We start from the raw sequence: 15,440 nt of genomic DNA, 5'->3' as shown, positions 1-15,440 counted from the left end.
GGAGTTGCTCTCTGTTATTGGTCAACCAAAAATGTATTGTTATGTAGATGATTCATGCATTATGAATCTAGCTTGTTTATAAAAGCCACAAAAACTCACATATTAATTTAAAACCTATTACATGTACTTGGTTGTTTTAGCTATTACTTTGCAAAAATTAGAGGTGTGGTTTACAGTATATTGGGAAATCAAGAGTTAGGCTATTAAAGAAAATAGGGATTTCCCAGGAATATACCAAAGCCCACACCACTTAAGACTTAGAACTGAAGGTCCAGTGACAGTCAGGGCTATCAGGGGCTGGTAGCCAGCCGAAACAGCCAGTTACTGGCCAATCTTCTACCATCTACGTTTGTCTCACTTTGCCATTAATAATGAAAAGTTCCAACCTGCAATTACATGTAACTCTGGTTGTCGAGTAATATCATTATTTTAATGTCATTGCTTGCTCTGCTCAATCTAATGTTTAGTCTCCATCAACTACACCTTTGGCTCAATCAAGTGCCCCACAGTCCCAACCAATGCCATCTCCATTTGGCTCTGGATTAGGAAGTTCAGGTGGATCTGGAGGTGGATTAGGGGGTCTTGACATGTTTGGAAATGCAGGTATGTTTATATTCTATTTCAAATTTGGTTACGTCTCTATTGCACTGCATCAGCGGCAAACCACATGAGCACTAAACATTTCAAGACTGTACTTGTCTAATAGTTAAAATTAATAGGTATTTAGATGACAGATGACACCATGGCTATAAGATGTATATGGTTTTTTTCTTTCCATTTGGAACTCCAACAAGGAAAATGGGTCAGGAAACAACAAATGATTGTATTGTTTGAAGTGACTGCTTTTTTAAAAATCTCCGCTTTTGTGGTTGTCTGCCAACAATGCCTCTTCTGTGTGACTTTTCATGATAAGCTGAATTTACATTTAGGTTAGATCACCATGAATCTCTCATTATTGGGGTTCTAAAGTGCTATTAAAGTAAATCTTACTGTTCTCAATGCTTATTAATTTTATTATTTCAACGTTCAATCATACATGTACTTTAGGGTTTAGTCATTTTAAAGCATTGTTTTGAAAATTTTAAATCTTTTTTATTAACAGGAAACCTTCAGCAGATGTCACAACAGGTTGGTTCACTGTTTAATGTGATTAAAGTAAACATATTACTTAAATTGACACGTATGCACAAAGTTGTGACTTTAATAAAATAAACAAAATGGAAATACTTTTGAACAGCTTTATGTAATTTAAGTCCTGTTTATGTTGGATTCTAGAACATTTTAGGTTTGTGGTCATCGCTCATGTTGGAAGAACAGCAACAAAACTGTGAAACAACTACATGCTTCAAATGAAGTGATGCACTTGGCTCTTTAGGAAAAAACTACCATAAATGTTTACTTAAAAATTTTTCTTGACACAAATTAAGCAATGAATTCTTAAATGTATTTGGACAGTTCACAACAGTAAATGTACCTTACATAAAGTCTATGAACATCCAGAGCCCTAGCATTGTTTGGTATTTATTGTTACCCCTTTAATTTTTTTAGCTGATGTCTAACCCAGAGATGTTAAGACAAATGATGGACAGTCCCATTGTGCAGGTAATTACATACAATATCAACATGCTATGATTATGTTTCAGGGCTGACATTAAGTTTTAATTCACCTGTAGCCTTGATCTTCACACCTGTAGCAAACTTGTTACTTTACGGGTGAACTGTATCAACTACAGGTCAGTTCACCGTGACATCAAGGGTCCATCAAACATACTCAGCCATAACAGGTGTGATAGGTTACAACCCTTATTGACAGCCCTGTGTATCTCTCTTTAACAAGTTCATTTTGAGTAAATTTCTAAATTTCCAACAAAACCAACTTGAGTGATATTGCAAACATTGTGGTAAATGACATTTGTTGTTTCAAGGTAGATTTTTGTAAACTGTAGTTTGTAGTTAATATGCTTTTTTAATGAGTGATAGCTTAGCTAGAAGGAGTCATAGAGGTGATGAGATTTATGCAAATGAGCGGCCAGTCAATCATCCATCAACTTTTGGTGTTGATAATTTTAATCTGTTAGCGGGTAATTGACGAGTGATAGCATATCTATGAGTGATCAGATTATACAAATGAACATGACTTTCTTTGCAGGCTGATCTCCATCAGAACTCTGCACAATGTATGTCTGAGTACCTGTCAATTTTATCATTTGAGTGTCTGAGATTTTTATCTCTTTGCAGAGCATGATGTCAAATCCTGATCTTATCAGACAAATGATTCTTAGTAACCCACAGATGCAGCAACTTATTGAGGTAAGTAGATAAATTTATGAGCATTGTTTAACTCAACAAGATCTGATTATCTGGCATCTCAAGGACAAATTTTATTGTGTGGAGTTCATGTGCAGCTTCAATGATAATTATTTAGAACTGAACATATGAAATTTCATATATTTGAACTATGGGTGAAAGATATTGATGATTATCACAGTAAGTTAGCACTTGATGCATGATGTGGCATGTAATTGGGACATAAGTTACATGCACAGTAAGGATGTGAAGAAACAATAGGCACAAATATCCTTAATAACTTAATTGGTAGAATATTGCACTGGTATCCAGAGCTCATTGGTTTGAATCCTGTCCAAGCCTGAATTTTTATGTAGGCTTTTTGTTTGTAACTGTTTTTGAAGTAGCATGCACTGTGATTATCTTGCGTGTATTCATAATACTACTGAAAAATGTTATGTTGGGAACTGTTGATTATAATAATAATAATAATAATAATAATAATAATAATAATAATAATAATTGTTATTATTATTATTATTATTGTGATTGTGATTGTTATTGTTATTGTTAAAGAAAAGGGTTTCTATAAAATCAATATTTTATTCAAAAGTACCCTTCTCACACACTGCTGGTAACCATGTCAAGCTGACTGCCGCCGCCTGAACTTTATTGCAAAATCAAAGCTAATACAAGTAGCATTACGCTAAAGACCGGAAATAACGAACAAAGTTCAAGGCTAGTACATTATACTGGTTTTGTGTTAAAACTTAAAATCTTTGGGTGGGTGGGCGGGAAAGTCAGCAATGGCGGACGCAACAAAAGTAACTGCCTGCCTGATAGATCACATGACCTATACCCAGGCCCCAGAGGTGTGCAAGAAAAACATTTTTCACTTACTTCATTTCACTCAGCCAGCAAAAAATTACTCTTGTATTGTATGTTCATGTTCAAGGAAATCTATACTTATATCAAAATATGTAAATTTACTTGTATTAAACGGTTTTGTAAATCCCTCTATAAGTAGTTGCATAACAATCTTATTTTATTTATTTATTTATTTATTTATTTTTAATATAAATATAGATGTGGCCCGCCTAGATTGGCCCAGGCTACCTGCGGGTTCGCGCTGTTGCTATTATCAAGTATTTTTAACTTAATCTGTATATCTATTTCTGTAAAAATTGTAAATATGCGAGTCATAATAATAAAAGTTGTATAATAATAAGTTATGTTTTTTTTTTTCTCTTGCAGAGGAATCCTGAAATCTCCCACATTCTAAACAACCCTGATTTGATGAGACAGGTGAATTGTATATTAAAGATTAGTTTAAAATTTATAATTTATTATTAGTTATTTGATATAAAGATACCCTAGCAGTGGCAGCTGTTCAAGGAAATCTGTCTTGTTATATCAAAGGTAAATTAAGCAGGATTTTCTCCACGTGTTCAAATTTCCAAAGTAATCAAGACTTATGGTAGCTTGTTGTAATTTTAGGTATACTCATCTACCAACATACCTAGCTAATTTCTTAAATGGAGAAATAATAGGCTGGTAACTGGAACAATGAAACTAACCTTCCACCAAAGTCCAATTGTTGCTACTTTGCCAGCAACAAATCAGCAGTTCTACAATGTTAAACAAACAGCTCCATCCTGTTAATTTAATTCTTTAACTTAAATTCAATTCTTGACATGTATGCATTTTGTGTCACACTTGCCTGTAATACTTGCAGACAATGGAGATGGTACGGAATCCTTCTGTGATGCAAGAGATGATGAGAACACATGATAGAGCACTTAGTAACTTAGAGGTACCATACCATACCACAAAAGTTCCCATTATTTTGAATTTGCCTCCTGAAAATCAAGGCAATTGCTTGGGCATTTTCAATTAACTTGCTGAGTACCCATATAGATGTAGGGCATCGCCTAATTAAGTGGCTGTTGAAAGATGACCTATGCTGACCCCTTCACAATTCGTGAAATCCCTTTTTAAGCTGGCCAAACACAGGTTTTTGATACCTGTGCCTCATTCAGCTTTTTCAAAAACCTTGCATCCTTTGGTCTCCGAAAATGACATGTCAATTTTTTGTGTGACTTACTATATATATGCACTGCATTTAACTAGGTTCTTTTAGTAATAAGGAAAAACCTGAAAAATTGCTTGGTTCTTTGCATCTCGACTTTTCCTGATGTGCTATTCTAACAAAAGACTAAAACCTACAACACAGTGTCATTTATGAAGGAAATTGTACCAACAGCGCAGGCATAGAGTAAATAAAATGATAGCCTGTGTAGCAAGCATTCCCATACATAGAGCTTTTTTGCACTTAAATTGTAAGTAAGCCAACTGTAATTTAATTTGCTTGATCATATTGTAATAGATGTATTGTGACTAGTGCATGTATAGATAGTGTAATTATAAGTAGTGTAAGTAGCAAGTACAGTGTAAGTGAAAATGCAAGTATAATATTAGTACTGTAAGTAGTGTAAGTGTTTGTCCTGTAAAAAAAATTGCACTTAAAAAAAAAACCTACAACCTACAACTGGGTCATTTATGAAGGAAAATTGTACAGACAGCGAAGGCATAGAGCAAGTAAATTGGTAGCCTTCGTAGCAAGCGTTCCCATATGAAGAGCTTCATGCATGTAAACTGAGAGCGATAAATTGACGAAGCAGGGGGTGGTGGGGTGAGGGGGGGGAGCAATTTACCACACATTATTATAATTTTCTTTTGACCATCAAGCTTGCTAAAATCATAATAGTGCTATCTATACATTCACAAAAAAACCCTGTGGTTTAACTTTAACTGTTTATTAGCTTGATGGTCATTTCATTCTCTTGCTGCTAGAAATTAAAATATTTAACCATTGAATTATAGAACCGACCAGAAATTAGAAGCCTTTGTTTGAAAATTGTCAGCGCAAGTAAATTTGCTTTTGCAGAGAAAAAACAACCAGTCGCCGGCTTCTAAAATTCAGTCTCACGTTACCTGGACACAAAAAACGACTCAGTAAAGCTAAGCAACGTGGCCAAATAAGACTATCAAAGATTGGTTCTCCTTCCCTGGTTCCTGCTGATCTTCACGCATGATCAGTCTCCTTTTGAATATTTGCAGACTAATTGAGTGTATATAAACAGGAAAGACAAACCCTGCTGTGTCTCTATTATAAGCAAGTGTCTAAACCTCAATAATCTAGTAATTCCAATTGGAGCTAACTGAAAATAAATATTACATGACGCCAGTCACGTAATACATGTAGCGTGTTTAAACTTATATTTTGGGCTTCATCTGTAGTTTTATGTACCTTGCGTGAAATAATGAAACAATGTTGTAATAACGACATGGATCAACTCTCTTTTTGTATATTTCCCACAAAGCAAGGCCCACAAATGGAACAAAAACAGACTAGAGTGCTCAACAATAGAGTTCTTTGAACATGCCACATTATGCAAATTTCAGAAGAGACTGTCGCAAACCTTTGCATTTTACCTGTGTGAACCTCGATTGCCCAGAAATATTTTTCCATATTATTATAGTAGAAACGACACTCTTTTGCCCAGTACTTGTTTTAGTACCATATCGGACATACCAAGATGCGTTTTAAGCCCATAAAACTACGCATATTTTGCCGTTTTCATAGGGGCTTTAGAAGGGAATTCTTCAACGGTCGACGGAATCCTTCAAAATGCTTTAAAAAGTTAAAACTTCCTATTGTTAGAAAGAAGAAAAGTAAAGCTCTTATTCTAAGTTTACCCCGAGTTCTAGTTTTGTAAATTGTTTCAATGCGAATACCGAGAACTTTGTCGATTTTCCAGATATTTTTTGCATATTTAATGAGGCAAAGAGCTATAGTTTCTTTTTTTGCAAATTTCTCGAAGACTTTAAATTCTAAGAAAATCTGAATAATATTTTCAAAAGTGGCTCCCTAAAAACGTTCTTTAGGCAAAGTTTCAGGATTTTCGATTTTTCTAACCTGGCCAGCCATTCTTGATATTTCCAGTCAGTGACTCTTAAAACAGCAGCTGAAAGATTTTAAAAGCTCTTGCCAAATCCAGCGGGTAATATGGCCACCAAGTCTTTACCCTCTAAAAGATGGTTTCTTCTTAGTAAAATTGAATACCATTCTGACACCTTGAGGCTAATAAATCTTCGCTGGGGCTAGCACAATCCACTGTGGGAAAAAAGATGGTGCTTGTACATTTTACCACAATGCCTCATGAACCTAACACAGCCTCTAAGGCACAAAGAAAACCAAATTTTTACAACATTTGTCTCTGTACTAAGGACATTGTGTAGCCTAGGTTTAAAGATTTTAGAACTCTTCTATACGTTTTTATGAACATTGTTAAGGTTTTGGTGCACTATGAAGTATGGGTAAATATACCATTCACCATCTTTTATCGTATGGAGGATTTCACAAACCTTCCCCCACGACATTGTGTAAGTCACGCTCAAGTTATTCCTGGAATCATTCAAGCGAATTTGATTCACTTGTCAATCAAGATGGCCAGGCCGCACCAATCAGGAGCCCCGTTTGTGGGCAAACAGGTTTTTCAAAATCTTGGGCAAGCATTCCTTCTCTCGCCTCACCACCTCACCACCTCTCGCTTCAATTTATGCGTGGCCAGAATGCTGAAAAGCTCTTCATACTCACTACGATGGCTAACAAAATGATTGCTCTGACTATTGTCATCATTTGTTTTTATAACCCTTATGTGTGTGCGGCTAGACTACACACCAAAACTGTGTTTGGAAACCTTAAAAAAAGTAGCTCAATACATGAGATGTACCTTGGCAATTAGCAGCCTGGCCTTATATAACTGTTTTGTTTCTTTTTTGTTTTGTTTTGTTTTTCTTGTTTCATTTTGACCTTCTTTCTTTGACAGTTCGCCAGTTGGCAACTTAACTTTCACAGAAATTAAATTTAGTGTGGTGGTGGACTGATAGTCATTGTAACATTGATGTATGTGTTGAACTGTAGAGTTTGCCTGGAGGTTTCAATGCTTTGCAACGAATGTACACAGACATCCAAGAACCTATGCTGAATGCTACACAAGAACAGGTAGAGTATGGACCTCAGAAAACCTATCACATTGCTACTGGCAATTTTATTACATTTATCTTGAAAAAAGATACCTCTAAAAATGTTACACATGTATGATTTGCGTCAAGTTCAGTTTGTGTTCAAGGTAATAGCAGGGTTTGTATGGGTCATCGAAAACCTGTCATGGAATTCAGGAATTTTGTTTTCCAGACCTGGAAAGTCATGGAATTTAATTGTTTTTAATTGAAAAGTCATGGAAAGTCATGGAAAATAATAGTTAGGTCACATGTAATAGACTGAGAAACAATTATTTGTATGTATTGTTGACAAAAGAGAGCAGCTTGGCCCCAAATTCATCTCTTGTCTGTGTCTGTTGAACTGACTTTTTGTCTTAAAATATCCTGAAATAAGAACATTAATTTTGAACATTTTGAAAGTGACAGTTGAACTTAAGGTCACGGAAAAGGTATTCCAAAGTCATGGAATTTGAAGAGCTCAAAGGAGTACGAACCCTGTAAATATAGTCTTAATTGTTGTTACATTTAGCTACATGTAGCCCAGAGAGTATATTTTTTCCTCTCACTAATTGATCTCAGACAAACTGTTTCTTTTGACAAGTTACACAAGAAAGTAGTTAACTTTAAGCTTTGATTGTTAAATCCCTTGTTAGAGTAGTTTGGCTTACTCACTACGTTATTACAGTACCATGTAGACTGTAAACTGATCAGTTACTTTTTGTAGTTACAGCGGGCACAGAATAATCCATTTGCTGCATTGTTTGGAGGAGCGTCAGGTAATTTAATCTGCAGTTTTTACAATGGTAATGATCAATTGAAGTATCTTTGACCTTCCTTTTTCATTCTGTGAAGTTTATATGAAATAATTCATATATGAACTGCGGTTGTAGATGGAAGGTGAGGGATGATCATCGCAGTAAAGTTTCCAATTTAAGCAATTGGAAAGAAGAAGCCTGAAAAAAATCAGGGCTTCAACGGGATTCGAACCCGTGACCTCCGCGATACCGGTGCAATGCTCTACCAACTGAGCTATGAAGCCACACATTGGGAGCGAGGTCAATTTATTGAGTTCATATCTTCCCGTGAGGAGTGAAATGATGTGAAGTTTATATGAAATAATTCATATATGAACTGCGGTTGTAGATGAAAGTGAAGGATGATCATCGCAGTAAAGTTTCCAATTGATTTTTTCAGGCTTCTTCTTTCCAATTGCTTAAATTGGAAACTTTACTGCGATGATCATCCTTCACTTCATTCTCTCGCTAAATATTGTTTACCTGTTAGATTTCTTTTAAAATAATAATAAATGGCTTTAGCTTGGAGCCAAATGTTTTTAGAAACAGTTTTCATCACACTTTGGTCTGACAAGTTTCAGACTTGGGAACCAGGCTTAACATCCGATTCCTCAGTGCATGGTCTGTCATTTATTTCTCTGAAAATATTTTTATTTAACCGTACATGTAAGAGACTCTAGTATAACAGAACATTCTCTTGAGAAGCCAACAGTGTTTATTTCTTTGTTGCAAATTGGCTCATTATTTTTCGTGTTCTTTAAAATTTAACTTATGCACTGGCACATTCAAAGCACTTCAGAGTCAGAATGTTATATTTAACAGGCAAACAAGGAATTATCAGGGCAACCAGATTCACAGGTTTGGTTATCCTGCATTTGAAACAGGGACAACCAGGGCTATTTTTGAATTTCAAGCACTAACTGCTTGTTTATTTCCTTTTTAGTGATGCTAAATCTATATACGGTATTTTGTGTAATTTTTAGGCACTGGTCCTGGGTCAAACCCAAACTCCAATCCTCAGCAAGGCACTGAAAACACCTCTCCTCTTCCCAACCCATGGTCTCCCTCTTCACCATCTGCTGTGCCCACTCAGCCAAGCACTGAGTCTAGCACCCAACCAGACCAACAACAGTCAGCCCCTCAGACAGTAGCGTCTACAACATCCACAACTTCAACCACAGCTAATGCTTCTCCTGCATCTAGGTTAGTGTGAAAACCACTTATAAATACATGTAACCCTGCTTTGGGATTGGGTTGTCCTGGTAGAAAAGGAGAAGAACAGTGGTGTAATGTTACTATTATAGTGTGAGGAAAGAACTCTGCAGCTTTCAGTATATTTATAGAGCGGTTTTCAACTGAGTGTCATAAAACCAAAACCAAACCAATCAATTACCGATTAGACTACTCAGCCAATCTCAAACCGTAGTTAAACCAAAACCAAAACCAAAGTAATTGTCTGATTTGTTTTGACACTTAACAGGGTGTTCATTAGGCATCGGGGATCGGAGAATTCTCCGGCTACTACGTAGAATTCTCCGGCTAAATTTCAAAGGCTTCGCTCGTTCCGTGAAAGAGCTTCGCTCTTTAAAAAATCATTCTCCTGTTACTTTACACTACTCTCCTGCTATTTCAAATATTAACGAAAACCCTGACTTAATTGACGCTCTATTATGTGTTGTAGCAATAACAAAATCCAGGATGTGAATTTGAGAGATATCAGATTTCCAGGTTATGTATAGATTTTTAATCTGGTCATTTGTTTTCAGTGGCAGCAGTGGCCCAACTGCTAATCCCCAACAATCAGGTAGTCCTATGAGCAGCATGTTCCAGACACCTGCCATGCAGTCCCTTATGCAGCAGATGTCCGGTAATCCTGATATGTTCCAGAACATGATGCAGAGTCCATACATGCAAGACATGATGACACGAATGGTGCAGAATCCTGACCTCATGGCTTCTGTGAGTTCAGTTACAACTTAAAATAAACTCTTTTCTGTTTGATTATAAGGCTGTAACAACTACAGTAGATTATTTGAATGGGGAAAAACAGGTGTACAGAAAACAAAAGTTGTACAATAACCTTAAGGTATCAGTATACCTAAATTTCCCTCAGAAATGCAAATTTCTAAGTATGTCTTAATCACTGGTTAGAAAATTTGATGGTCTTTCTTTTTCAAAAAAAATTGGAATGATAAGCTCTTTTGGTTTTAGAGAAACAGAGGATAACTGATTTTGAATTTGTAATTACCACTGACAGAGTGTTGACAAATTCCTGTCGTTGCTAATGAATTCACTCTCTGTCGTGTGTACCTTGACCAGAGTTATAATTATCTTTCACAAGATCGCACTTTGATTCTCTGTTTCTATAAAGTTGTCCATAGTTTCTTCATATGATTATTTTATTTGCCGTTTCTACATTCTGAATTTTTGATGTCTTCAAAGAAACAGAAACATGCCCTTTTTCTTAGGGAAAGAAGTTGAAACGGTGCGAGAACAAGCGTTTACTCTGCTTCAAAGGTTGCCAATTTTGCAGCAAGCGATCATGGCTCTGATTATGATGGTGATCATGGCATTCACTTGTTGCAGTTTGTTTTCTCACTGTTTGATCTACAGTCAGCTTGTGATATTCTTCACATCTTTATAAAAGTTTGTCTCTGATTAGTTAAATTCAATCTGGTTTAAAAGTTATGGCTTTGTTTGCCAAAGGATCCCACAAGCATTCTAATGTTAAACTTTAGAATGGTATAAAAAGAAAATAAAGCAATCTTTGAGAAATCAAAGACACTCTTTTGATGGGTATTGTCTAAAGAATCAATTTAGATATTAATCACATTGCCATTATAATCGAGCTCTGTAAATGAACTTGATAAAGGTAAAAGGGTAAACATTGCTTCATTACGTAAAATTTCTATTAAAACCTTTTGTATTTTCAACAAAACAAAAGAACATATTCATATTCCTCTTTATTACTTGTAAGCTTTCAGGAAATGTATACTTTATTGGTTTTTTTTTTTTTTTTCAAAGCCTCTGCACAAAAACGCACTGATGTAAGACGGTCATTATGATCTCAGCCAGTTACTCTTCTGGGTTATTCTTCCAATTCTTTGGAAAATTAACCTTCTACTAATACAAAGAAAGCCCCCTTTAAAACTTTGTGACAGTCCTGTGTTTGGAAATAAAGTTACTGTAAAGTCCTGGACCTTTCAATATATAGATTTATTAACCCGTTTTTACGTTCTTGAGGTATTATTGTGTTTAAATTGCATTTAGATGTACTTAATCCTTTGCTTTGCAGATAATACGGTCAAATCCAATGTTTCGAGGAAATAGCCAACTAGCAGATCAGGTAGGGTGATCACACTTTATGTATACCAACCTGTAGTTACAAGTTGATAGATATACGTGTAACTGTGTGAATCTTATCTTTTATTATTTTATTTTACAGGTTATGTCGAGGCTTCCAGAATTTATGTCACAGGTAAAATGTTTTTGTTCTTCCATTACATTGATAATACTAAAAGTATCCTCATTGTAAAGCTGCTCTGGCATTTGGCATTAATTTTGTTGCAAGTGGCTCTGTTAAGAACATTAACAGACTTCCTTTGAAAATTATGATGATTACTAGAGGCAATAATTATTATGGTCCATGCCTAAAAGCTGTGAAAAAACAATGCCTTCCTGTTACAGATGCAGAATCCTGAATTCCAGCAAGCCATGTCCAATCCCCGGGTGATGGAGGCCATGATGCAGATACAGCAGGGAATGATGCAGCTGCAGGCAGAAGCACCAGGCCTGGTACCAGGAGTGGGGTAAGCTGCTTGCTAGATTTCATCATTATTTTCATACTAAATAGATAGCACTATAGTGCTAACAATGCTGTGGGAAATGGTTTTTGCCGTTTACCCGATTAATCTGGTCAGATATGATTAATACAGTGTATAATGTCAGGGTAATTCTGGCTCTTTTTTCCAAAACTTTCAACTGTCTCTCTGCACCATACAGGAAGTTCTATTTGCTGTTGTTTAATTGCATTATTTCTTCTGAGATGTGCTCTCTGGCTTATTTCTCTGTCATTGTTCAGGTTTGTTTCTTGTTTTGTTCCCTCTGTCCCATCTCTAGCTCCTGCTGTGGGCTGCTGTTTCTGTCACTGGGTAGTCTGATGATCTGAGACAGTACTTGTTTGTGTTGAGTTTCTCTTGGCAAGGTTAGTTTTGTTTTCCAGTGACCGCCTTGGGCTAACATGATTATCATTTGTTCTCAATTAGTTTGATGGGTGCTCCACTTTCCACCATGACCACAGGCTCAACAACTTCTACAGGCAACACTGCTACCACTAGTCCATCTCAGACATCAGGTTAGTTTTTACTTATTTACAAGGGTTCCAACTTGCCCATCAATTTCTCAGCACCTAGCTTGACAGGAAACACCATCTCTAGATTGCTTGTGTGTTTACTTTACTATCTTTCAAATTATCAGACTTTTCAGTATGGCTTATGAATTTGAATCATTTACATTGCTGTTGTGTAGCTTTTTAAAATTAACTAGTTTGTATTGGAAATGGCTCTTGGCATAGAGCTGATTGTACAATAAATTTGGTCAAATAGATTTTACATAACTACTTAGCAGACCGGAAATAAGATAATTTTGTATTTTTCATGTCATAATGAAAAACACTGGTTATATCCCAAATTCTCACCGTCAGTCTCGGCCATTGAATATTTATATGCTTACTTCATGTTCAGGTACACCAGCTGGAACACAAAGGCCAGCACAACAGAGTGTCCCAGGAAGTACTCCAGGAAACACCCAGGGGAATCCTCAGGGGAATCCTCAGGGGAATCCCCAGGGGAACCAAATGGCACAGTTCATGTCTCAAATGATGCAGGCTATGACTCAGGTAGTAGTCCTTTAAGCTGTAGATATAGCATACATGTAGCATTTTTGAGGTAAATTGTCAAAGAATGAAACAAACATCAGTATTTTTCAATGCTAGTTAGCTGTTATCATGGAATGTTTATTTGGCTGTATTGTAGGTTGTGCTGTGTTTTGTCCAACCATGCATGTCATTGGCTGTATTGAAATCCTTTATTATACTGTGCGTGTTGTTGTTGCAATTTTTTTTTTTTTCGAATTTTGTGGATGGATGGTGACAACTAGCATTTTATTTTCTTTTAGTATAATAATTGTTTGGTTACATTTGACTTTACTAGGGTCAGAATCCTGAAGTGATATACCGCACTCAGTTAGAACAGCTAGCTCAGATGGGCTTTGTAGACCGTACTCGGAATATTCAAGGTAGGACTTGAGAGTAACTGCTGGGCTTGAACGCTTAGAGAATGCACTATTTTATCAATATCTCGTTTTCGTTTCAAGTTTCACTTCTTTACTCTATAACATTGGAACACACACACATATAGAGGCAAAACCTGTGCAGAAGCTGACTTGTTCTCCTTTCTCGACGATTTTTGAAGGAAAGGAGGAACTGTTGTGAATTTCATTATGTATAAAAATGTAACAATTTGTTTCCGTGTCCTTTTCAGCTTTAGTTCAAACTGGTGGCGACCTCAACGCTGCCATTGAAAGACTTCTACTGCAGTGACGATTAATGGACAATGAATGCTTTCCTTTCACATCTGGCAAGCTAATGAAAATTGCGAAAAAAAGAAGCTGCAGTAATTGATGGCATTTCAGAGTCAAATGTCTTTTTTCTTCTTTCTCTGCCTCATGAACAGTGTAACAGGAAATGCAACTAACTAGCAAGCTTCTATCGTCTGTTACCTGGCTAATATCGCGGAACATTAATTGCTTATTATGTGTTTTGTTTGGGAGTCAGCCGGGGGAACTGTTTTTATCGTATAGTTTGTTCATGCTTAGATATCATACACAGAAACATTTGACTATTACAAGTGAAATTGCAAGTGCTACGGATTTTGATACCCTGAAAATCTATAATTTCCTTCTTTTCCTTTGTTTTTAAGTGCCTGCTACCTTAAATGGCAGTACCGGTTACTCAATTCAGTTACATTTATAAAAAATAATGGCTTTTCTCAAGTTCATTTTGTCAAACTGTAAATTAAGAACAGTTATTGGATGGTAGTCCCTCTCTCGTGGGATTTATCGTGATCTGCTTTTGACAAAGTTTATTTATAGCAGTTCTTTTGAATTTTTAACACACTTTCGGACTGCAATCAAGGCATTTTGGGTCAAGCACAATATCAGATTGTTATGGAACTAATCTTTTTGAAACTGTTTCAAAATATGTAGAGCCTGGAAGGATAATGGAAACTCCTTTTCAACCGGGAAGTACCCTTTTCTTATAATATAAATATTGTTAAATATTGTATTAGGCGTCTAAGAAATGGCCAGTGCGTAAGACGTTCAGTGTGGATTAATGTACAATTCTGAAGCAAACAATAGTTGTCTGCTCAACATCTTTTCAGAATACCATTTTTATTTGTGAACCTTTTTACAGAAGCAGCTTGTTCCCTACAATTGAATTGTTTTGGTGTGTGTTTCTTTTTCTGCCTTGTATAAGTGATGCCAAGCACGAAATGAGTGCCACATATGATATTGCTCATGTTAGTGCTGAACTTAGTGTTACAGATGCCAAGTAATCTCAAGAAAAGGTTGACTAATACTCTAAGTACTCGGTACTTAGCCAATCAGACACTGGCATAGCAATGCTTCATTGGAAGAATAAAATTGTTTGTAAACTGCGAACAGAACTGTTTCATGGAAGGTTGCCAGAAAATTTCAAAACGTATTTGACGGGACAAAATGAAGTATAGGTACTTTTAAAAAGATCACAATGTTTCTTTTAATTTGTAACACATTTTTCATCGAACTCACATCTTTGTCAGTTACAGAGGTATCTGAAAATTCGTTTGAACTTATAACAACCTAGAGAAGCATGCCTAAATTAACTATAGTTACATACGAAAATTGATAACAAAGAAGGCATAAATAATAACAATGCCTGAAGCATAAGTGTTTAATTGACGTAATTGACTTGTTGATTTAAAGTAGGCTTTTCCCAATTGACATGCAGTGCATAGCCTTCTTGAGTTTGAGTTGAACGTTTGTGAAGGTAGAACAAAGGATTTAAAGGCAATCTGTAGAACAAGATTGTGGCAAGGTGCGAAGCTTTGTAACTGGTTAAAGATGTGAGAAGACCTTTCAGAAGAGAGATAATAGAAGAGAATGATCGTATAAATGAACCATTCTGCATACTCGAAACTGAAGTAATAATAAAAGAAATTTAGCTGCTCAGTTAAATCTGGGTGCACTTGAAAA

The 15,440-nt window shown here is 36.0% G+C and overlaps 1 protein-coding gene across 2 annotated transcripts in view; it reads left to right on the top strand.

Moving 5' to 3' along the window:
- Window positions 1-15,440, top strand: part of LOC110049883 (ubiquilin-1-like) — a 19,393-nt gene extending 3,953 nt beyond the window's left edge. Inside the window, exons 6-22 of one of the 2 annotated variants that reach the window (XM_020755738.2) lie at window positions 468-603; window positions 1,103-1,128; window positions 1,549-1,602; window positions 2,239-2,310; window positions 3,541-3,591; window positions 4,022-4,099; window positions 7,274-7,354; window positions 8,084-8,129; window positions 9,131-9,350; window positions 9,914-10,106; window positions 11,443-11,493; window positions 11,593-11,625; window positions 11,835-11,956; window positions 12,413-12,501; window positions 12,890-13,044; window positions 13,358-13,442; window positions 13,688-15,440. In XM_020755738.2, the coding sequence (XP_020611397.1) occupies window positions 468-603; window positions 1,103-1,128; window positions 1,549-1,602; window positions 2,239-2,310; window positions 3,541-3,591; window positions 4,022-4,099; window positions 7,274-7,354; window positions 8,084-8,129; window positions 9,131-9,350; window positions 9,914-10,106; window positions 11,443-11,493; window positions 11,593-11,625; window positions 11,835-11,956; window positions 12,413-12,501; window positions 12,890-13,044; window positions 13,358-13,442; window positions 13,688-13,746 (1,551 nt within the window). In that variant the 3' untranslated portion in view covers window positions 13,747-15,440. Of the gene's footprint in view, window positions 1-467; window positions 604-1,102; window positions 1,129-1,548; window positions 1,603-2,238; window positions 2,311-3,540; window positions 3,592-4,021; window positions 4,100-7,273; window positions 7,355-8,077; window positions 8,130-9,130; window positions 9,351-9,913; window positions 10,107-11,442; window positions 11,494-11,592; window positions 11,626-11,834; window positions 11,957-12,412; window positions 12,502-12,889; window positions 13,045-13,357; window positions 13,443-13,687 lie in introns of both variants that reach the window. The other variant, XM_020755730.2, reaches the window with a different exon arrangement.

The sequence above is a fragment of the Orbicella faveolata genome, unplaced genomic scaffold (genome assembly GCF_042242905.1).
Source record: "Orbicella faveolata isolate gen_17 unplaced genomic scaffold, um_ofav_v1 contig_26, whole genome shotgun sequence".
NCBI lineage: Eukaryota > Metazoa > Cnidaria > Anthozoa > Scleractinia > Merulinidae > Orbicella > Orbicella faveolata.
Note: the sequence above shows the minus strand (reverse complement) of the source record. Positions and strands in the feature narration are given on the sequence as shown.